Genomic DNA, 24863 nt, shown 5'->3' with positions numbered 1-24863 from the left:
ACTTGTGTATGGAAATGACCCTTGAGAATATGCTGCTTCAACGTCCTGTATCACTGATACAATTATGTTTACACATTGATACACTGATACTGAGAGAAATTTCAAAAGAACAATAACTGGTATAAATGTATTCTGAGTTCAAGCACACAGGAAGCTCTGGTACAGGGATTCATGGGTACAAAATGGACCTGGATCCTAATCCTCAACATGGCGATAATGTTACGACCAAGCTAACTTTGTAGATTTTTATGGACTTATGATACACCATTGTGCTACAAAATCTAGTGGATCAAGCCCTGCTTCTTCAAATTATCCTTGGCTCTAAAAATTTCCTAACTTTTCTAACTTTATAATGATCTTACAACAATCACAGATGTGGAGAGCAGATTGATACAGACCTACAATTCAACACGGAATGAGCATTAAGATTACAGAGTTGAAGTGATGAAAGAACATAAAATAGCTAAGCTTATCAAGTATGACACATCAGAATTCAAACTTGACATCATGTCTCAACCCTGGTGAACCCGCAAACTGTCAGATATTGTCACAAGTTTACTTCATCAAGTCTCTTTGTTTTTATGAAGGGGAGATATCCAAATATATTTTTCCAGCAGTTTCCCTTTGCACGCAGGACACAGATGCAATAAATACACAAAGTCAGTTAGAAAGTTGTGAGGTGGCTGACTTTTGTGTTGGTGAATTAGGTGCCCGACTTTGAGTGTGTGAGTTTGAATCCCTGATGGGACTCAACCCAACAAAAGAACTAGAATCAACACTTTACTGAGAAAGTGTAATCTCAAATATAACATGTCACAGATGCAATATACACGGGTGAGTCAGGCACACTACAGTTACAAGTGATGGTTCCCCTGTATCCTGTTGGGGTAGCCTAGTTTTCTCGCTCGTAAACCTATAGGTGCAATTCCCACATGGGTACAATCTGTGATACCCGTTTCTTTTGTCTCCTGACATGATATTGCAGGAATATTGGAAGGGTGGTATAAACCCATGCTCACTCACTCTACCCTGCTGGCATGTAGTAAATGCCTTCTATATTATTGGGGTCACAAACACAGATCTTGTCAACTGTGGGAGCCTGTGGCAGAAACCATCAGCCTACCAAGTTACACAATTTTAAATCAGAAGGAATGATTTATTATGGACAAACAACTTTTTCATTGCAGCTGATATGACTTGTTGGTGAAGATACCAACACTGTTATCAAGCAAGTGATGCCTAACATTATGGACAAGGAAAATATACACAGGAATAATATTATAAGTTATCACATCGTGTTGAGGGAAATACGTGAAGCTGGAGGCTTGGGGAATACAACCTTACGAGGGACTGATAAAACCCTGTATTTCCCGAGACACGATGTGATAACGCATTTATCTAGCTGAATGTTTTCACTAAATCAAAACAAAACAATACGCCTCGAAACGACTTGCTGCCATGTTGACACCAGCTGATCGTTTGACCTCAATGCACCGCATGTTACTAAGGCTTGTCGATGCACGCTTTTCTCACTTCGCGTCGTCACCAAGGCGTAGCGGGGTGATATGACTTTCGTAGCAGGAGTACACGACTTTTATACTCCCGCTTGCGGATTGTGATGGATATACATGGTATTTTATCAGAGTCACATGGACCACATAAAACTCGACATTCTTACATGAGGCTAGATAATACAGTTTGTACAACTGATGAGGTTGATGTACAGTGTGACAACATTGTTAGTTGTTGTTGTGACAGAAGAAAATGGCTATATGAAGTCAGGTGGACAAAGCCTAAGGGATCCTTAATCTTGATTGTCATATATATGATGATGGTTAGCCATAGAAATGCTAGTATCTACATTAAAATATTGCATTAATTGCAATAAAGTAGATGTCTATCCACAACAAACTGTTCCTGTTCATCATACCAACATCTAAATGCCACTCACAGATATGATGAGAAATCAAAGTAACCAGGGTAAATGTTGGCTATATATCTCAACTTTATTTATCAAGAGGTCATTGATCAATTGGTAATTAAATATCCTCACAACCTTATAGAGAATGGATTTTGATTATAATAAACTGAACAGCAAAAGTAGCGCAAGTTTCGAAAAAATTAAATCTCATAAAAGTAAGTGTTCATGTTTATGTCTTCTATTTAAAAACTTGACAAAAGGCCAGAGTTGTGTTTCTTTCCCTGTTCAGTATAGCAATGACAGTATTACATGGTTCAGATTGGAAATTCATAGGGCTTGGAATGTTTATGTAGAATTAAACAACAAACAAAAACAAAACCCTGTGTGATAAGGAATAATTCTGTCAACAAACAAATGTATAACAATGACGAGGTATTACATGGTGAAGCTCTGACTGTATGTCTCAAGTAAAATATGGCACTGGTGTTTCTGAACTATCATGTTTGCTTATCACTGGGACAGTTCTGCGAGAACGTAATGAAACTTGCTGATGGTGCGGTCCACATCCTCATCAGTGATGTCATTGTGGGTGACTAGGCGGATCTCGGTTTCTGAAAATGGCAGCATTAGAGCTGATACACTGTCTCCCAGCTGCTTCCTCTCAGCCTCTGTTACCTGGAGGATAAAATTCAAGGGGATATGTACCTAGCACAGCACTTCAATTCAGAAAACATCACAAGTACAACTGACATGGTACTATCTGACTGACTGGCTGAGTTTGGTTTTATGCTGCTTTTAGCAATATTCCAGCAACATCACAGCAGGGGACACCAGAGGTGGGCTTTACACATTGTACCCCTGTGGGGATTTGAACCCAGGTCTTCCGCATGACAAACCATCATTTTGACCACTAGACTACCCCACATTCCCAGACACTAATGGAAGCTGATGAGTCCATTATCAAAGAATGAAGACAACAATAAAGAAACTGTTGTTTATCTGGAATCACCATACTCATATTTTGCTTTTTGTCCATTCAGACTGGACAATATAATCCAGTGATTGATATAAAGCCATCATCCATACCATCAGAGGAATCAAGAAATTTAAGGATAAGGCCTCAAGGTAGAAAATCACAGAATAGTGATTTCACAATTTCCTGACTTAATTCTGTTAACCCACTATGATCACTATTCACTTCCCATCCTGTGCAGACCTAGAGATTTGAGGAACAACGCTTGCCCCTCCTGTCACCCCGCCTCTCAGATTACTGGATGTTGTGACAATGATGTGTTCAGAGAGTACCACTGTAAAAATGAGTTTGATTTATGTGTCAGCAGTATTTCAACCACATTGTGATTTACTTATCAACTGCAAACAGAGGCCGAACCACAACTTGCTTGGCTGTCAGTATGAGACCTTTCAGCTACATCACTACCATCCAGTTTACTGACATGTGTAAACGTGGTAAACCATACACCACCCTCAGAATTCCACACACAGACACCTTGGAACTGTCAACCTAGGTCTGTCTCATGATTTCTGACAGTTCTAGACACACTAGTGAGCCTCATGATTTCTGACAGTTCTAGACACATTAGTGAACCTCGTGACCTGTGACAGGTCTAGACAGATTAGTGAGTCTTGTGACCTGTGACAGGTCTAGACATATTAGTGAGCCTCGTGACAGGTCTAGACATATTAGTGAGCCTCGTGACCTGTGACAGGTCTAGACATATTAGTGAGCCTTGTGACCTGTAACAGGTCTAGACATATTAGTGAGCCTCATGACCTCATCAGTTCAATACTTGTCAGTGGGCTTAATGACCTTCCACAGGTCTATACATGTTAGTGTGCCTCGTGACCTCTGACAGTTCTAGACATATTAGTGAGCCTCGTGACCTGTGACAGTTCTAGACATATTAAAGGGCCTCGTGACCTGTGACAGGTCTAGACATATTAGTGAGCCTCATGACCTCTTCAGTTCAATACTTGTCAGTGGGCTTAATGACCTTCCACAGGTCTATACATGTTAGTGTGCCTCGTGACCTCTGACAGTTCTAGACATATTAGTGAGCCTCGTGACCTGTGACAGTTCTAGACATATTAAAGGGCCTCGTGACCTGTGACAGGTCTAGACATATTAGTGAGCCTCATGACCTCATCAGTTCAATACTTGTCAGTGGGCTTAATGACCTTCCACAGGTCTATACATATTAGTGTGCTCGTGACCTCCAACAGTTCTATAGATGTTAGTGTGCCTCATGACCTTTGTCAGTTGAAGACATATTTGTGTGCCTCATGACCTGACAGTATCACAGTGTATGAACAGAACCCTGTGCCCTTGGGCAGCATCTCTTCGACCATGAGCCCTGTTCCACAGAACAAACTGAGTGCAACAGTACGTAATGTTACTCCCATACAATTAAATGGCCTTATGATAGAGACAGCACCCAGACAGCTTGACGAAACTGGATCCTAGACCAATTAAGAAATGCACTGTTTCATGTCCTTCACACAGAGGGCTGATAATGTCTTCAGTGAATTACCTCACTCATCCGTTGACACAGTTTGTCTGGAGCGAGCCCTGACTTGGTAATCTCCATCAAGAACAAGTTGGTCTGAACCCCAGGAGCATCAACATCAACCACTTTGTTTGATGGGGCCGTCATGATACCTTGAGTTCAAAAGTATGAGAACGTATGAAATCTTTCATGTCATACATAAATTTTCCTGTTAGTTATTGAGGCCTCCTCATTCCTACCCTTACACAAAGTGAATGTGGAAATTCAAACTATCAAGCAATTATGGTGCAAACAAATCACATAACATGTTACAGATTTTTCATTTTTTCCCACATGAGCCATTGGACACTTATCAAGATATTTACATCACCTTTTGGCATAACACTATGCCAATGTGAAGAATACGTTTGAAGCATCTTTAGCTTGCTTAATGTCATTTCATCATCAACAAAAGAAAAATGCAATTTAACTACGAAATGTCTTCCATGTACTAGAGAGATTAATAATACCATTCTAATTTTCTTAATTGTCTGTTTTGGAATTTATACTGTTCATTTAGTACGACAGTATTTCTATTTTCATGCTCTTGTCCAGTTTACTGAATTACCTGCTGATTGTTTACTGGGCACCATTACACAGCTGGAATATTTCTGAGTGGGTCATTTAGGAGATAAACAATCTTACAGGAATACATACTCAACATGGCAATATCAGTATTGTAAAACCAGAATGCAAATCTGACAATATTAGACATTTCTTACACTCTCTGTGCACTTGACCCATCTTTGAAAGGCCATGTGTATTCATGGTTTTCAGAAATATTAGCAATGTCTGCTTACATTCATGAGGAGGTACACAAATTATGTGATCTAGACCACCAGTTGTTAGATTTTCAAACATCAGAGGCTGTGTGGGTTAGATGGCTGGCATAGTGTACTGGGTATTAGGTGCCTCATTCTGAGAGTCTGGGTTCAAATTCCTAACATGTTTAACTATCTGCTGAAAGAACATTGCGTTTATGACTCTACCTTCAGCTAGCCTCTTTGCCCTGGCGTGGTCCTCATGGAGGCGGGGCACTATTGTGTCAAGAGACGTCAGCATGGCAGCTGCGAGAACGCCTGCTTGTCGCATTCCCCCTCCTAGAGCTTTTCTCGCTCTCTGTGCCCTGAGAAGTATGCCAACATGACCATGATCAAATATTTATCATCGAGTCAAGGTAAAAGACTGGAAGGCTTTAATATATGGCATAATTAACTAATTATAAGTCATAGTCAGCCCAAATGTAGCAAAAGCACAATCACAGTAAAGGTCTTTATAACCATGTAAAGGGTTACTGTTAATATGATCACAGTAAAGGTCTTTCTAACCACATAAAGGGTTACTGTTAATATTATCACAGTATAGGTCTTTCTAACCATGTGAAGGGCTACTGTTAATATTATCACAGTATAGGTCTTTCTAAACACATAAAGGGTTACTGTTAATATTATCACAGTATAGGTCTTTCTAACCACATAAAGGGTTACTGTTAATATTATCACAGTATAGGTCTTTCTAACCACATAAAGGGTTACTGTTAATATTATCACAGTATAGGTCTTTCTAACCACATAAAGGGTTACTGTTAATATTATCACAGTATAGGTCTTTCTAACCACATAAAGGGTTACTGTTAATATTATCACAGTATAGGTCTTTCTAAACACATAAAGGGTTACTGTTAATATTATCACAGTATAGGTCTTTCTAACCACATAAAGGGTTACTGTTAATATTATCACAGTATAGGTCTTTCTAACCACATAAAGGGTTACTGTTAATATTATCACAGTATAGGTCTTTCTAACCACATAAAGGGTTACTGTTAATATTATCACAGTATAGGTCTTTCTAACCATGTAAAGGGTTACTGTTAATATTATCACTGTATAGGTCTTTCTAACCACATAAAGGGTTACTGTTAATATTATCACAGTATAGGTCTTTCTAACCACATAAAGGGTTACTGTTAATATTATCACAGTATAGGTCTTTCTAAACACATAAAGGGTTACTGTTAATATTATCACAGTATAGGTCTTTCTAACCACGTGAAGGGCTACTGTTAATATTATCACTGTATAGGTCTTTCTAACCACGTAAAGGGCTACTGTTAATATTATCACAGTACAGGTCTTTCTAACCACGTAAAGGGTTACTGTTAATATTATCACAGTATATGTTATTAGCTATATTTAAACAAGATGTTGTTATGCCGACTAGTCCTGCAAACGAATTCCAGTGTGAAGTAATCTCAGAGAATCTCCATGGGGGAACCCAGGTGCTTTATGTTTCCCTCATAACATGAACAACTCATAACATGAACAAAATGAACAACTCATAACATCAACCTCAGGGCTGTGTGACCTAAGGCTATCTACAAGGTGCTGTCATTTAGACAGAACATACTTATGCTGGGCAAAGCAGCAAACTAGGATTCTCGTACATGCATTCGTCTGAGTCCAATCAAGAAGGGGGATTTTATGATGCTTCACATGGATTGGTTTGGATAATGAAGCAAATCTAGCTTGAGAGGTTACCACACGAGGACCTACTTTTAGGGGGCCAAACACTGCCAGCTATTGGATTGTTTGTTGTTGTGTAACACCACAATTAACAATATTCCAGCTACACCAAGGCTGTATGAAAATAATTGCAACAGGAACAATAAAGTGATCAACAGCATGAGCACCCATCTATGTATTGCGATATGATGACATGACATTGTGTCAACCAAGACTTCAAATCTGACCACCCGATCATGTTAGTCATTACGACAACCATGACGAATCCAAGCGGGATCTACAAGGATACACTTTATTGAGAAGCCTCAGTGAGTGTGAGTGAGTAAGTGAGTGAGTGAGTGAGTGAGTGAGTGAGTGAGTGAGTGAGTGAGTGAGTGAGTGAGTGAGTGAGTGAGTGAGTGAGTGTAGTTTTACGCTGCTCTCAGCAATATTCCAGCCATATGGCACAGGTCTGTAAATAATCAAGTGTGGACCAGACAATCCTGTGATCAACAGCATAAGCATTGATCTGTGCAACTGGGAACCAATGACAACTGACATGAGTCAACCAAGTCAGCAAGCTTGTCCACCCGATCCCATTAGCTGCCTCTTACAACAAGCCAGACCTTCATGAGCCTTATGAAGCATGAATACAAGTAGTATACTTACATGTATATGAAGTCTTTTGTTCCAGCAACGATAGAGCCAACTGGACACGCAAGACCCTGCGAAGAATGGAACAGAGCTCCAGATAAGTTTTCAAACAATTGGGTATTTACTCCCATGTTTGTATGCGTATGAGTAGATCTAATTGCATTTTCTGAAGAATAGTGAGTGAGTTTAGTTTTACGCCGCACTCAGCAATATTCCAGCTATATGGTGGCAGTCTGTAAATAATCAAATCTGGACCAGACAATCCAGTGATCAGAAACATGAGCATCGATCTGTGCAATTGGGAACCGATGATATGTGCCAACCAAGTCAGCGAGCCTGACCACCCAATCCCGTTAGTCGCCTCTTACAACAAGCATAGTCGCCTTTTGTGGCAAGCATGGGTTGCTGAAGGCATATTCTACCCCGGGACTTTCACGGGTCTTCTGAAGAGTTACTAACATTTTGTATACTTCCACTAGGTTAAAGAATTGAGTACTTTTACACAGAGTGTGTTTTCCTTATTGAGTAATTATCACTTCTAAATATGTACATATAAAATGTCTCTATAGACCTAAGATTTTAGTAATTCTTATATTCCAAATAGTTGGCAGCCATGTTTGAACAGGCAACATGAACATCATGTGACTACTACAGTCAACTCCAGACAGTGGCTATGACTATAACAGTATATGTATGTATAGGCATGGCTTAACATTTGCTAACACTGTTGTAGAGTTTGGGCTCCACGACCAATTATCCTATGCATGCCAATTTAGTTCATTGAATAATCTACAAAAGGCATTATGGACCTATTGGGTTTTAAGTAATTCTTATGCATTTTTCGTCCCCCAAGATTTGTAATTAATTTAGTAAATGTTATTTTTATTAAGTAAAATACGCAAATATGCGCCTTATCTGGAGCTCTAAATGGAAGCTACAACAGTCATAGGACACATATACTGAAGACTTCCCTACAGCAAGCATAAAGCAGAGCAACTTGCTACATGACTTAACTACTACAACAGGACCAATGGGGGTTGTAGACAAGCACAAGTTATGCAATGGTGACCATCCGCCACTTTTCACCCCTTTGTTAACCTGGTCGGTGGGGTGGCCTAGTGGTTTAAGTGTTCATTCGACACCCTGATAACTTGGATTTGATTGCTCATATGGGACAAAATGTGTGAGGCTCATTTCTGGTGTCTCTCACTGTGAATTGCTGGAACACTGCTAAAAGCAGTGTAAAACCATACTCACTCACTCATGCCCTTTGTTAATTATTCATTTTTTTTAGCACACTGTGTAATGTAAAGTATGTACCTTCACCACCCATCACCTTTTTCAGATAAGTATATCTGCTTCTGAGGATCCCTGCAAATCTCAACAACATGTGTTATACTGCCCTTAAGTCACATCAGGCTCCGATTTCTCGAAACAAACTTAAGTTTTTACTCAAATCTCAAACTGAGTTTCACAATTTGAAACAGCTGAATTTTTAACTTTTAACTCAACTGCATTTTTGATGTATAAAACCCAAACAAATTAAGTAATGTATTCACGAAACTCAAATTGTTTCCTATAGTTTGAGTTTTGTGCTGATTTCAGTTGATTCTGAGACATGCGTTTTCTCAAATTTGAGTAAAATCTCAGACTTAAGTCAAAACTCAGACTTAAGTTTGTTTCGAGAAATCGGGGGCCATTTTGCAAATGTGAAAATACCATATGAAATGACTTTGAGCAGCCAATAGGAAAGCAGCTTTTTCAAACTAGTTTTACACAAGGCCTAAACACCTCCGGGCAATGACAAATCTGAAAACTGATCAAAGAAACATTAAGAAATATACCTAACAGACAGTTAAGATTGTATGGCAGTACATACCATGAAGCTCACATACATTTCAGATACTTATCCCACTAAAGCCATTAATAGTTTGATTCAGACAATAACTGTCATTCAGAATTACCCATGTCAACCTTTCTAAGCATGCAGGATGAAAGAGCACATTGGAACCTTCACTTTTGCCATCTCAAGGCAACAGTCTGGTTGCTATAAATGGGTAGCTTTTACACGACATGTGTTGGGAGGTTCTAAGGTCCATGAGTGCAGCACCAAACTCTAAGGTAAGATTTTATTGAATCTCTGCTTTGTGAATCAATAAACAGGTGCCTTCTAGAAACATCTGATACTCACTTTTGAGAAACAAACACTGACAGAGTCTACATGTTGTACAATGTCAGAGACTGGCACATCCAGGGCTGCGGCTGCATTGAACAGTCTGGCTCCGTCAAGGTGTACCTTTAAGCCACACTCCATCGCAAGCTTCTTCACCTGCAATAAGGAGGCAGTTCAGTACCATGTAGTTACAACCAAATGTTTACACTGATCGCATGCCCCACTGACCTGCATATTTAGCATATAACCCTTTGTCCCTATCAATCCTTGCTTTTCGTCAACCCAACCCAACACCCCACCTCAACCCACACACTAGCTGTATTTTCTTACCTTTGCCAGGGTCAGACCTTTGTCTGTGGTAAGACTTTGCCCATAAACCTGTTGTATTTTACTTTCTTACCACTGCTTGGAAATTCAGTGGTAAGATTTTGTCTGCCTCACCTGTTGTCTTTTCTTACATCTGCTAGGCAATTCAGTGGTAAGACTTTGCCTCCCTCACCTGTTGTATTTTCTTACCTCTGCTAGGCAATTCAGTGGTAAGACTTTGCCTCCCTCACCTGTTGTATTTTCTTACCTCTGCTAGGTAATTTAGTGGTAATACTTTGCCCCCACACTTGTTCTGAGTATTTTCCAGACCGATAAGCTTGGTCCATGGCTGGTGAACATCATCGGTGGGCCGGATACGCTGGCGGATATCCTCCAAAAGGATCGTACCATCCGACTGGTTGGGTGCCGGGTAACACTGTACCCCTGCAAACTGATTCCAGATAACATGAATATAGCAAGATGTAGTTCTATATTATTATCCGTAGGTGCATTCCTACAGAGATTTGACCATTTGATCATATATGTCATCATTCAGTTGCCATAATTATCATCATCAACAGATATGAACACCTGATCAGTTTTAACACTGACATCAGTTGAGTGTGATGAATCACACAGAAAGTACCCAGGTCAAGAACTTTCATCAGGTTTGTTCAACCAGCACAGGTGGTTCTGTCATCGCTTGGACCTCTGACAAACTGTCTCAAGAAGACCTCTGACAAACTGTCTCAAGAAGACTTCTGACAAACTGTGTCAAGATGACCTCTGACAAACTGTCTCTGACAAACTGTCTCAAGAAGACCTCTGACAAACTGTCTCAAGATGACCTCTGACAAACTGTCTCAAGATGACCTCTGACAAACTGTCTCAAGAAGACCTCTGACAAACTGTCTCAAGATGACCTCTGACAAACTGTCTCAAGAAGACCTCTGACAAACTGTCTCAAGATGACCTCTGACAAACTGTCTCAAGATGACCTCTGACAAACTGTCTCAAGAAGACCTCTGACAAACTGTCTCAAGATGACCTCTGACAAACTGTCTCAAGAAGACCTCTGACAAACTGTCTCAAGATGACCTCTGACAAACTGTCTCAAGATGACCTCTGACAAACTGTCCCTGACAAACTGTCTCAAGATGACCTCTGACAAACTGTCTCAAGAAGACCTCTGACAAACTGTCTCAAGATGACCTCTGACAAACTGTCTCAAGATGACCTCTGACAAACCGTCTCTGACAAACTGTCTCAAGATGACCTCTGACAAACTGTCTCTGACAAACTGTCTCAAGATGACCTCTGACAAACTGTCTCAAGAAGACCTCTGACAGACTGTCTCAAGATGACCTCTGACAAACTGTCTCTGACAAACTGTCTCAAGATGACCTCTGACAAACTGTCTCTGACAAACTGTCTCAAGAAGACATGTGAAGCAACTCAGGACCTGTTCACAATATGATATTAGCGCCAAGGCAACCATAACTCCCATTCTGTACAAGCTGTCATCATTGTGTGGAAGCCTCTGGGAACTGACGTAAACTATTGTCAGCCCGGCCATGTTGGTCATATAACACACCAAGCTCATTGGACTGATGTGTCAAAGAGAAACTTTAACACATATTGCAGACTATAGTCTAACTGATAGTCTGTCTCAAAGTCCCTGAACCACATTATTTTCTCTACTGCATAGCCCTCCCACAATGCTAAAGCAAGTCTAGATTTCCTGAATTTCACAAAGATGGAAACCAAACATGTGGTTCTCAAGTGGATGCTAACCTTACTATTCGATTATGTTAACTGCTGTTTTCAAGGGTTTTCAAGATTCCAAGGGACTGTTCATAATTTGGGAGGGGGGCATCACTTTTGTACATATGTTCTGGAGGGGGTTGAGTGATTTTGTACATGACAAGCAGGTGGAGGTCACTTACTTTGAAAATTAATTTTAGGGGGCGTCATTCACATTGTACATGCAACTCCATAAAAATCATCATCTACCCTCCAGTCATAACATATGACTGGTCTCCACCAATGGCATTTTGTAACATAAAATTCAAATGAGATGTAGTTGTTGATCGAGTGGATGAGTTGAGTTTGGTTTTACACCACTTTTAGCAATATTCAAGAAATATCACCACAGTGGACACCAGAAATGGGCTTTACACATTGTACCCAAGGGTCTTTGGGGTGATGTGCAAATGCTTTAACCAATAGGCTACCCCATCGCCCCATTTTAATATATAACAAGGTGTACAGGATCAAAATGACAGTTTGTTATAGCTATCAGTTATTATAAACATAGTTTACAGCATATCAAAATCACCTCGGATGTTGATTCTTAGCTTCCATAACAGCTTCAGAATTACAGAGATATCTTTTGAATGTGCAAGCTGTCGGTATGCATTGCATCGACCTGCCCCACACTGCTTGCTTTGTAAAGAACAGCCGTATGACAGTGTTCTGTATATAATCAATTCTGGACCAAACAATCCAATGATTGACATTATAAGCATTGATCTAAACAAACTGGCAACCGGTGAAATGTGGCAACAATGTTAACAAGAACGATCACCCGATCCCGTTAGTCACCTCTTATGACAAGCTTGAGCTACTGCAGATCAGTTCTAAACTGGATCTTCATGGGAAGCAGATTCTGATGGATCGGTATGTATTGCACCAACCTGTGCCATACTGCCCAATTCGTACAGAAACATGTGTGACTTGTCACCCACTATGGCTTCCTGGAATCTCCCTTGACAATGGCTGATCACTGCAAGGAGGGAACAAAAAGAGTGAATGAGTTTTGTTTCACGGCTCTGCTATATAGCAACGGCCTGTAAATAATTAAGAGTGGACCAGACGATCCAGTGATCAACAGCATCAGCATTGATCTATCCAAATGGGATGCAATGATATGTGTTAACAAAGTCGCCTCTTACGACACGCATACGTTACTGACGATCAATTCTAAAGCTGGATCACGAAAAGAGAGCATAGTTTTTTTATATTATCAAAAGACAATAACACACAATATCCTTTTACGTAATATTCCAGTAAAAACTTATGAACACAACTGTGTTTATTTCAGCAAAGGGGCCACTGGCCCATTATACAGGTACATACAACATGATATATATATATATATCAATGAATCAGACTATTTACCATAAATCTTTTTCGAGTTAGTTTCAATAAAAAGAATTTGAATACATGTATCTTATCATATGGTGAAAACCATTAATAAGGATTTGAGCCACCTAAAACATTACCTGAAATTATGTTGCCCATAGTACCTGATGGTACCAGGAGAGAATCCTCAGTTCCAAACAAAGCTGAACATCGTCTTTGAAGTTCTGGCAAACAGAATATCACACAATTCTGTGAACATCATCATTTCAGAGGGTCAGAATTGTTCTGGTGAAACAGGGTTTGACAACACAATCAAGATTTTTGCACCATGCTGTTTTCATTAAACCATTTGACCATAATCTGAGGGTTATCTTAGAACTGAAACTGATCTGTCAGTGTTGTCAGACATGTCTGGCATTAATAAACAGTAGCAGTTATTATCCAGCTGGGTCATGTCATGCTTCCCATGCGATGACGACTAAACATGGCTGTGTATGACATCACAATGTCAGTGAGTAAAGAAGGGTTACATACACACATATTATTTCTTGTATTTTGCATTACATATGGAGACAAGATGATCCTGAAACGCCAAAATTTCCATCAACCAAAACAGACAATATGCTTGGTTAACAATCCATTCTCTTACAAACAGCATCAGGAGGTACAAAATCTGTAAATATCTAATTTACACACTCTAATAGTTTTGATGACAACTGAATGTACCAACAGGATACACCCAGCAGATTCTGATGTTTGTTTGCAGGCAGTGTTGGCAATACTTTTATTTGCCAACTGGCCAACAGGGCCTGCTGCCGTGGCCATGAATGAAATGTGAAGGCCCATTTTGTTAATGCCAAACCAATAAAAACAAAATACACTACACTGTACACAGTTACATACTGTTCTACAAAATTAGTTAGCAAAGACTACAAGGCAAAGAGAAATTTGTATTGTGGTAAAGACTACTGTTACCATTCCTCTGAGCAAGGAGCTGAAATACCAGGAAGTGGAACTGTAAGTTATTGAAACATGGATGGTTCTTGAAGGTTACGGTAATTTAAAAGAAAAATATGGGAAAGATTCTGTTTGAAAAAAAGAAAAAATGACAGATAATTTACCGGAGGCCACAAGAGTCTGAAAATATTTGTAATTGTTGGCCCGATGCAATAACAAGCAGAGTTGGGGCTCTGGGCTGGCGATTATTTCAAACACTGGTTATAGTTAACACAGTATTACAGCTATATGACAGTGGTCTGTAAATAATTGAGTCTGGAGCAGACAATCAAGTGATTGGTCAAGACTAGCACAAGTTATTCTAAATTTTAAAGAACAATTTTATTAAATATTGGCTAGGTTTATTAGACCTTTTTGAAAATGAAGGAAGAAAACTTTCCATTGCAAAATCGAAATGAATCTGTCAGATATGCAATAAAGAAATAGAAAATGAAATTCACATTATGTTCATCTGTCCATTTTATAGTGACCTTCGAAAGAAATATGGTAAAGATCATGTGATAAGAATGAAGCCTTTGCAAGTTTTTGTATATATTTCAATGACTAATAACAAATATATATTAAAACTTTCACTATATATATTAAACTTGCACCAGTTTAAACTGAAACTTCTTACTTCCTGCGTGTAAAAGTATGACATGTATGTAACAGGAGACTGTGTTTACAGTTTAATCAATAAAGCTTCATATTTATCATTTCAAGTTGTTCTTGTGTTCATTAGTTTACGTGCTTGGGTTATATATCCAAGCATTCTACCATGACTCAAGAAAATACTGGATTCTGATTGGCTGTGCGTTCGGTTCCAATTTGAAATTTAGTCGCCATCAATTCAGTATAGCATGTCTCTGATTTTCAAACATAGCAGGTTTATCTCCTAAGTGGGCCTCAACAGTATAGCTTTCAATACAGTAGCCTCCCCCCCATCCATTTGATTAACATCATATAACTATAGCTTTCTTCTATAACATTTGCACACTTTTTAAGTCACACTGCTAATAACTTTGCACAGGACAAGCATCTCAACACAGCTCAGGTTAAATATTCACTTTATATAAACCTAAATAGAATCTCAAGTTATATATTAAAGATGTTATAAATAATATAAAGTGTTGTGAATCTGGGTATTTACATAATAGCATTTATCACATATGTAACTATCTATATGTGATTTAAATATCACCCATATGATCATTTAAGTTGATCATTTGCATGTTGATCACAACCATTATGTGGTGTTATGTGTAACTGTACTTGTTGCATGTTTAGATTAATGTATAACATTCTTTCTTATATTACAGGGTGATTGACTGATCAGTTGAATAATTGATTACGTATACATGATGTTGGAATAAATGTCACCTCACAAACATACCCGCAGCTCATAATTACTTTTGACTCACCCGTGCATCATGTACATACTCTCGTGTATAATAAACCTTTTGGCTTGACTACGACGATCAACATCATGAACATTTATCTACAGAAACTAGGATACGATATGTGTCAACCATTTAAACGATAATGACCACCCAATCTCGTTAGACACCTCTTATGACAAGCATGGGTTATTCAAGACCAATTGTAAACCAAAAGTCACTGTGTTCTGTAATCTGATTGGTTGAAAAACATGATCAAACGGTATTAGATTCCCGGAAACTGCAAGACTATTCACTGCGTAAAACCCCTTTGGTTTACTTTTTTGTTTACAATGTCGATAAACATCATGTGATGGCCAATTTCCGGGTGTTATTGAATATTTGAAGCATGGGAATATTTCATTTGAAACCTCCGGCTGACGTCGTCGGTTCCAAATGCATTCCCGTGCTTCAAATACTCAATAACACCCAGAAATTGGCCAACACATGATGTTTATCTCCTAACGCAGATCTAACGCAGATCTTCAAAGGTTTCAGATCATGATGATGTCACATAAATTTTAACTCCATCAGTCCATCGTCAACCTACCATTTACTGTAGGGTCTTCGCCCATGACATCATCACCAACTTGGGCAGAGGCCATGGCCTGTCGCATGGCTGCTGTTGGTTTAGTAACGGTGTCACTACGTAAGTCCACAACGTGACAGCCATCTTTAGCTGGTTTGAGGGTAGTGGAGCCATTGTAAGAACGCACTTGAATCCTCGATTGCTGAAGGGCTGGTCGCACGAACCGACTTGCCATGTCTGGAGAGGAATAATTTTAACATAATCACATTGGAATTATTATTATACTAAAGCATCCATTCTCAGAATTACACTTTGATCTTAGCCAAAAGGCCGAGAAGCCATGTGGCAAACTTAAGTCTGAAAAATACAGACTTTTAAACTGTTTCAGAAAGCATAAATGCGATTCTAACCTCGATTCCTATTTGAATGCAAAACACAATTTTAAAAAATGTTGCGAATTAAAAAAAGATAATTATTTAGCCAAAGCTGCAGATGATATTAAAATAGCAGCAAGAAATCCTGACTGTAAGATATTTTGGAGCACGTTAAAACGCTATCTTCAGAAAACAGTTCCCACAGATAATATTTCTCCGTACCAATGGTATCATTACTTCAAAGGTCTCCTTTCATGTAGAGATACAAAACAGCTTTCAGATTTTGATAAATCAGTGTACGATTTCGTCTCAACGCATAACTGAGACGATTGTGAAGAGCTTTCATTCTCGCATGATGTTTTGTCAACTCCAATTACCGAAGAGGAGGTAATAAAATCTATAAATGAATTGAAATGGAATAAGGCAGCGGGGCATGACGGTATCCCTCCCTCATTTTACATATGTACTTTTACTTCTTTAGTGTCATATTTGAAAGATTTATTTAATGTAGTTCTTCCCATCGGTATGGAATATAGGCATGATTGTCCCTTTATTCAAGTCTGGAAGTGTATCAGAACCTCTTCTAAATATTTCTGGAAAATTATTTGCTAATATATTAGAAAAGCGTTTACGTGCCTGGGTTGACCTAAACGAACTACTTGACGAGGCTCAAGCTGGTTTTAGATCCAATTATAGTACAACTGATAATTTATTTATATTACAGTCATTATGTACAAAGTACCTCTGCAGACCTAAAGGGAGATTCTATTGCGCTTTCATCGACTTTAAGAAAGCCTTTGATTTTGTTGACCGTAAGAAATTGCTATTTATGGTACATACCAAAGGATGCCATGGCAAAATGTATATTTTAAGAAGCATGTATGACTCTGTTGCAGCCTGTGTTAGAACTAATTCTGGCAACACTGAATCGTTTAATACTTCCGCTGGTGTGCGACAAGGCTGTGTATTAAGCCCCGTACTCTTCATATTCTTTATTAATGAACTTGTAGATGATATGTATAAATCATGTAATAATGGAATATTTGTTACTCCCCAAATCAAAGATTTACTTTTGCTTCTCTTTGCAGATGATATTGTTACGTCTTCATTTATGGTAAACGGACTGCAGAGACAGATAAATATTCTTCAAACATTTTGTGACACATGGGGACTAGAGTTGAATATGGAAAAATCTAATATAGTTGTCTTTAGAAATGGTGGCGTAGTGGCACATTCTGAAAAACGGTTATTCCGGGGCAAAAGTATGAATGTTGTTTCATATTATAAATATTTGGGTCTTTTATTTTCTAGCCGATTAAATTGGTCCATGGCATCTAAAACTCTTGCAGCACAAGCTAAGAAGGCATTATTTCCCATTTTCAAACTCTTTAAGGCTAATAAATTTATTTCATTTGACTCAGCTTGCTTACTTTTTGACACTAAAATAGCACCAATATTGTTACATGGATCTGAAATTTGGGGAGTAAACTACTTCGAAGCCATTGAAAATGTGCATGCATCATATTTTAAAAGATTTCTTACTGTAGGTAAATTTGCTTCCAACAAAGCCGTACTTGGCGATACAGGACGCTATAACATGCATATTGAGAGTCAAATGAGAGTAATCAGATACTGGATTAAACTTATCAGAATGCCCGATTACCGCTACCCGTATCAAAGGTATCAGTTATTATTATCCCTAGACAAACGTGGAAAGTATTCTTGGGCTTCGGGTGTGCGAAATGTGTTATTTTCAAGTGGGTTTTCTTATGTTTGGTTTAAGCAAGATGTTGGTGATATAAAAATGTTTCTGTCAGCATTTAAACAACGAATAAAAGATATATACATTCAGAATTGGCACGCATCAGTAAATTCATCGAGTTTTCTAAGTCACTATTCACAATGTAAATCGATGTTTGGACCTGAAAAATATATTAGGGTCCTTAATGATAAGTCCCTTTTAAGAAATTTTTGTAAATTTAGAATCTCTCTACATGCCTTAAAAATACAGCGTTATAGAAAAGATAAAAATACACTAGAAGATTTATCATGTTCTTATTGTTCTTCTGGTAAAACTGAAGACGAACGTCACCTACTATTAGATTGTGAGGCATTCTCTGCCGGCCGAAGGAAGTATTTAAAATGCTTTAATGATTCCCCACAAACGATATATAAAATACTTAAATCTAAAAACGATGACACTATTAAATCAGCTGCCAGTTTTATTAAACATTTGATGTCCATCCTTAAATTACATGTAAAACCATAATTTCGTGTCACGTGACCAATATTTGTTAAAAAGAAAAATTAACTGTACTATGGGCCACTGGGCCTTCACTACTGAATAAAACCTGTCTGTCTGTCTGTCTGTCATTCTCAGAATTGAACATTGTAACATCCTGTATCAACATCATATGTTGCATCTCATTTGACACAAGCTGCACAACAAAAGTCATAATCAATATGTAGGTTTTGTGATACACAACTAGCATGGAAGAAGCTGTGTAAATATTTGGAAAGAAATGTTAGTGTCAATAACCCATATCATACCCACTATTAAGACTGCAATATCATAATGATGAAAATCTGCTGAGGAATGAGTTTTCTTGAAACCTATTTCCACTTATTTTCTTTCTGTAACTCCGAAGGGTGGGTGGGGTAGCCTAGCAGCTAAAGTGTTCGCACACTGACTCAGGTCGATTCCCTACATGGGTACTGAGTGTGAAGCCCATTTCTGGTGTCATCCACCATGATATTGCTGGAATGTTGTTAAACTCACAAAACACTTCAATCACATGGCTTGAGCCATTAAACATTCTGCTTATAGTACATTTTGTATCTCCTAAGTTAAAATGTATTTTCTGAAACTGTTACTTGATAAGACTATGTATAAAAATATCATAATGCAGTTAACAAAACCACTGACAAAGTGTCTTTGTGCTTTTATGTTCTGTATAGCCAAATGGCATACCATTCAAATGGGCTTTCATGTACGCCAACAGACCCTAATATGTCTAAAGAGTCTCTGGTATATCAAACTGCAAAAAAAATGTCAAGGTCACTCATGGTAAATGATTTAGGTGTCATTTCCTAAAACTGTGAGTCACAAAGATAGTTTATCGTCAAAATGATCCCATTATTAATTCTATAGAACAGCAAGGACTGTGAAAGCAATAAAGAAGTTGTCTATCCATAAAAAGGGCTCTCTCTTTATCATACAAACATCTAAATGCCACGTAGAGAACTTTGTTCTCTTTTATAAGAAATCTGTGCCTGGTTACTCAATTAGCTACATTAAACAGAGTAATCATCTCATTGATAACAAACTTAAATATAATGAAAAGGCGAAATGAAATACATCTGTGATTGTGTCTACCATCAGATCACAGTGTCATCAAATGCAAGTTTGTAACAAGCTTAAACAGTGACATACTCACTCAATGCACTGAGCGACTAACATTAATTTTTTATTATTATTGTTGTCACACTCACTTGAAACAACATAAAATGCTTATTGTATTTCAGAGTCACTGGATTCAATGCACACATATTTGAAAAAAATATCCCCAGCTATGCCTCATCTGGAAATATTTGGGTGTATTAATTTAATCAATCATGTACACAAAAAAGATGAGTCATGTAACCTGTCCAATACCAGGAGATACCACTTGGAGCCCTAAGTCACTGTTTTCAGCAATTATTATTATATGCAGAGTTAATCTACAACAGTCTCTGTTATTATATGCAGAGTTAATCTACAACAGTCTCTGTTATTATAGGCAGAGTTAATCTACAACAGTCTCTGTTATTATAGGCAGAGTTAATCTACAACAGTCTCTGTTATTATAGGCAGAGTTAATCTACAACAGTCTCTGTTATTATATGCAGAGTTAATCTACAACAGTCTCTGTTATTATAGTCAGAGTTAATCTACAACAGTCTCTGTTATTATATGCAGAGTTAATCTACAACAGTCTCTGTTATTATATGCAGAGTTAATCTACAACAGTCTCTGTTATTATAGGCAGAGTTAATCTACAACAGTCTCTGTTATTATATGCAGAGTTAATCTACAACAGTCTCTGTTATTATATGAAGAGTTAATCTACAACAGTCTCTGTTATTATAGGCAGAGTTAATCTACAACAGTCTCTGTTATTATAGGCAGAGTTAATCTACAACAGTCTCTGTTATTATAGGCAGAGTTAATCTACAACAGTCTCTGTTATTATAGGCAGAGTTAATCTACAACAGAGTCTCTATATGGTCTCCCTGTTGTAGGTGAGGTTGTTTCTGCTGACAGGTACAGTTATTCCCATTTCCATTTCAATACTGTAGGGTAGAATGACCTCAATCACACATCTGCTAATTCGAAACAATAAAATACAATAACCTTGTCACAGTCAACCAAAACTTAGTCTCAGTACTATTCTACTCAGTAGAGGAGTGTAACCAATAACATTGAGATTAAGGGAACCTTCGCAATTTTTGCCAATGTGTCAGAAACTTAACCCTGTTGGATAATATTGGTCAACACCTGGTGGAATCCTGACAGATGGCACCACTATCAGCTGAGCAAGAGGCCAGGGCAGCACTGAATCCACTATGAGGTGAAGTGGATACATGTCACGAACATACCGCCATGAATATTTCGATTCTAGTTAAGAATACATCAGGTCAGCATCTGATATATACATTATTCATTATATTCTGTGAAACATTAATGCGATATTACTTGCCCATGTCTTGCCTCTTACGTCAAAGACTAGTGATCACAGTTCTGCTGGATCAAATACATAAATTACACATATTCATGTCTGACGCGAACCCATATTGCTTGAATATTGCCGAGTGCGGGGTAAGAGTAAACTCACTCACTCACGTGGGTGACGGACAGGTATATGTGGCTTGAACATTGAACTGTCTCATTTTCATAAATAAAACCCGAATTCAACAAAAGTGCCTCGCTTTACATGTAATGATAAATATTCCATCCAAATAATGGAGATAACGAATCGAATTCACGAAGGGATGCGGTTCCAGTAGACAGAGCGAATCGTAATGTACAACATTCGTGTTAGCAAGATGCGTGTCGGCTCAGCTCCACACAGCGCACGGGTCGTTCTGACAGTAGTCCGGGTCGTAACGACCAGTCAAGATCTGTCATTTACTCGTCCTCTGTCTCAAATACGTCTGTGTCACTAGAACAGCAATGACACGAAAGATAACTGCTCCATCCACACGTTTGCATCAAAGAGACAGCGTGTTGTCTATTCCCTACCGGATCCAACGTTCGGGCTCCGATGTTGGAACCGAAAAGGGAGCACAGAGCGCCTGCGCCGCAAACGGAAACAGTTTCGCATGTGTGTTGAGATTTCATTCACGGAGTATACATCTGAATGTGATCAAAATGTAAACAAATTAATAAACGACACACATCATATGTAACATTACTTGGCCGTATGAGAAAGGATGTGTTCCAGGTTGGAGCGTCCCGTCTCGCCTCTCGAGATTGCGGCTGGCTTGCGCGATGTGGGTTAAAAGTGCCCAGTTTCCATTGAACAACCCAAAACTGACCTCGTTTATGTGCTGACACTGGGCAGGCTGGATCAGCTAAAGTAGGTCGTGGAAGCTTCTGCCAGAGCTATTTCGCAATCACAGCGAAAAACTAAAAACAATTAACGCTCTAATGTCACAACAGTTTAGTCTTCGGCGTATGAGTGAATTAATTTTTACACCGCATCGACACTTTTTAAACGAGTGACCAGTTGCTATACCGCGTTGTTCACATTTCCTGGCATGAGATACATTTTGAATGAAGATTGTACAATATTCTGATACGTTTTAAAAATAGATGTAATGCATATCACATATATTTATCGCAAATTGGAACTGACCGTTCTGATAAGCTGATGTTAAATAGTGTAATGGCGAAACTCGACATATTCCGAACTGTCGATACAACATCCCGATGACTCGAATGTTGACGTCTGGAATACATCAAGTCAGCGTTTGATATACATTATTCATTATATTCTGTGAAACCAGAGACCATATAATAATCTATTATATGGTCTCTGGTGAAACATTAACACAGTATTATTTGTTCACATTTTGCCTGTTACGTCAAAGACCAGTGATCATATTACCTATGTCTCGAATACATCGAAAAGTCGAATCTGTTACATGGTACCCAACGATTCCAGTGTTCGTCCCAAGCTTTTTAAAGTGACTATAATTGTTACTTGTAACTATAATATTGTAACTTGTTGCCTGTTGCATACCTGAATGAGTTGAATAAATAACTAATGCTATGCATGCTAATTCTAGTTGGTTGCAGATTGATTCATGCATATGTAATATGGAAATATCTCATTGCTTTAGTATTATGATTTCGTATTTACGAATGTGTTCACAATTGTTTTGCACTTGCCCAGCTGTCACACGTAAACGGCCAACCTTTCAAATACCACCGGAATGGGCAATGGAGTTGTCCTTGTTAATTAAAATAGTCCTAACAGCCTCCTCATGCACATGTGCACAGTATGATATATCACACTGTAAATTAAATCATATATATGTAAATTAAAACCTCCTAAAACAATGGTTTGGTTAGTTGTGTGTTTTTAAGCGCTTCACTCAGTGGTATTTCAACTATGTGACTGTGAACTGTAAATAATCGACATTGGACCAGACAACACAGTGATTAACAGCATCAGTATCGATCTACGAAATTGGGATTTGGTGACATGTGTCAACCAGATCAGCGAGTCCACACGATCCTTTTAAAGTCGCCTCTCGCGATAGGCGTGGGTTCTTGAGGGCCAGTTTTAACCCGGATCCTCACTGGTTCTGAACGCAATGAAAACAAACCGAATTGATTGAGAGACTTTGTTAATTGCTAATCAAAGTAATCTATACAGACTCCCAGTACGTTTTGTTTAGGTGCCACAATTATTAAACTGTCGAACCCAATAGTCCATTTAGACGGTGAGACGGTCAACAGGATTTATGTCCACCTTTCTAACAGGAAGATGGTACTAAACAACAATTAAAACTCCGGTACTCATACATTCATTCAATATCCCATGTTTGTGTTTTGACAATGTAAACAAACTTAACATGGTGATAACGTTTTATTCTAGAAAGATAATAGAATGTTGACCTCGATACATTTTTGATAAGTGGACACGATGCGTGATTCATCCAAGGCCAAACTGAAATCTGATTCGTCATTCTGATCTCAGATTCTTGCTTTCACCAATTATTTATTATTTATTAATATATTATTACGAACATTACTTTACGTTTTGACGCGGCACTTCGCAGAACTGTTTTACGTCTGTTTCGTGGGAGTACTTGATTATCACGTACTGGAACAGCAAACTGCAGTCAGTCAGTCAGCATATGTTACAGTCAGACTGTGGAATCAATCATTACGTGAACACATTTTACAGTCAGTTTGTGATGAAACCATGCAGTCATTTCGTGAAACGACTAAAAGGTACAGTCATTTCGTGAAATGACAAACAGATTCAGCCATTTAACGTCATTTTGTGTAACAATCAATATACTTCAGTCATTTCATGTATTTTCACTTAATACTTTAATTCATAAAAGTGAAGAACATTTTCAACATCACGTATTGTACCCACGGCATCACGTATTGTACCCATGCTGTACCCACGGCAACCACACCTCACCAACCCCCGTCCACCACACATAGATGAAATTTAATTTCTTGAAATGACTGAAGTACCGGTATATTGGTTGTTGTTACAAAAAATGACGCGAAATGACTGACCCTCTTAGTCATTTCACGAAATGACTGACCTTACAATCTGACACAAACGTAACAAAATGACTGATTTCACAATATGACTACTCTAACATGTACACTGCTACAATGCGTATACAACCACAACTGAAGATGATACACTGAGCGTATTTTCTCTGGTTCTACAATTTTCTTTGTCAGCACAATGTCCGTGCTCGAGGGGACAGTAGGGGTAGCTGAATGGTAAAGCGTCCACACTTCACAATGAAGACTAGGGTACTACACTTCAAATATAAGTATATAAGTACAAGCCCATTTGAAGTGTTTCTCGTCTTGATATTGCTGGAATATTGTTAAAAGTGGTATAAGACGATACTCACTCTCTCTGCGCTCTTGGGTACTCCACATTATATGATGACAGGTTAGCACTGAGTTAACGGTTGTGTCTCAAATACCGTCAATTCACAACGGGGTTATCTAGAGCC

At 38.5% G+C, this 24863-nt stretch overlaps 1 protein-coding gene across 7 annotated transcripts; it reads right to left on the bottom strand.

Moving 5' to 3' along the window:
• Window positions 1–1985: 1985 nt before the first annotated feature.
• On the bottom strand, window positions 1986–24847 carry LOC137284664 (uncharacterized). Of its 7 annotated transcripts, none has more exons than XM_067816567.1 (10): window positions 24759–24847; window positions 16249–16464; window positions 13407–13490; window positions 12819–12907; window positions 10391–10573; window positions 9835–9972; window positions 7659–7714; window positions 5475–5611; window positions 4471–4598; window positions 1986–2596 (listed from the first exon to the last, which is right to left on the bottom strand). In XM_067816567.1, exons 1-10 carry the CDS (start codon window positions 24784–24786, stop codon window positions 2432–2434), a joined length of 1224 nt encoding a protein of 407 aa, XP_067672668.1. In that variant the 5' UTR covers window positions 24787–24847; the 3' UTR covers window positions 1986–2431. The 7 variants fall into 7 exon arrangements, with proteins under 7 accessions (XP_067672668.1, XP_067672667.1, XP_067672672.1 ...); XM_067816566.1 differs by lacking the exon at window positions 24759–24847 and adding an exon at window positions 22499–22581; XM_067816571.1 differs by lacking the exon at window positions 24759–24847 and adding an exon at window positions 22056–22143.
• Between the last annotated feature and the right edge of the window lie 16 nt (window positions 24848–24863).

This window comes from Haliotis asinina, chromosome 5 (assembly GCF_037392515.1).
Source record: "Haliotis asinina isolate JCU_RB_2024 chromosome 5, JCU_Hal_asi_v2, whole genome shotgun sequence".
Lineage (NCBI taxonomy): Eukaryota > Metazoa > Mollusca > Gastropoda > Lepetellida > Haliotidae > Haliotis > Haliotis asinina.
Note: the sequence above shows the minus strand (reverse complement) of the source record. Positions and strands in the feature narration are given on the sequence as shown.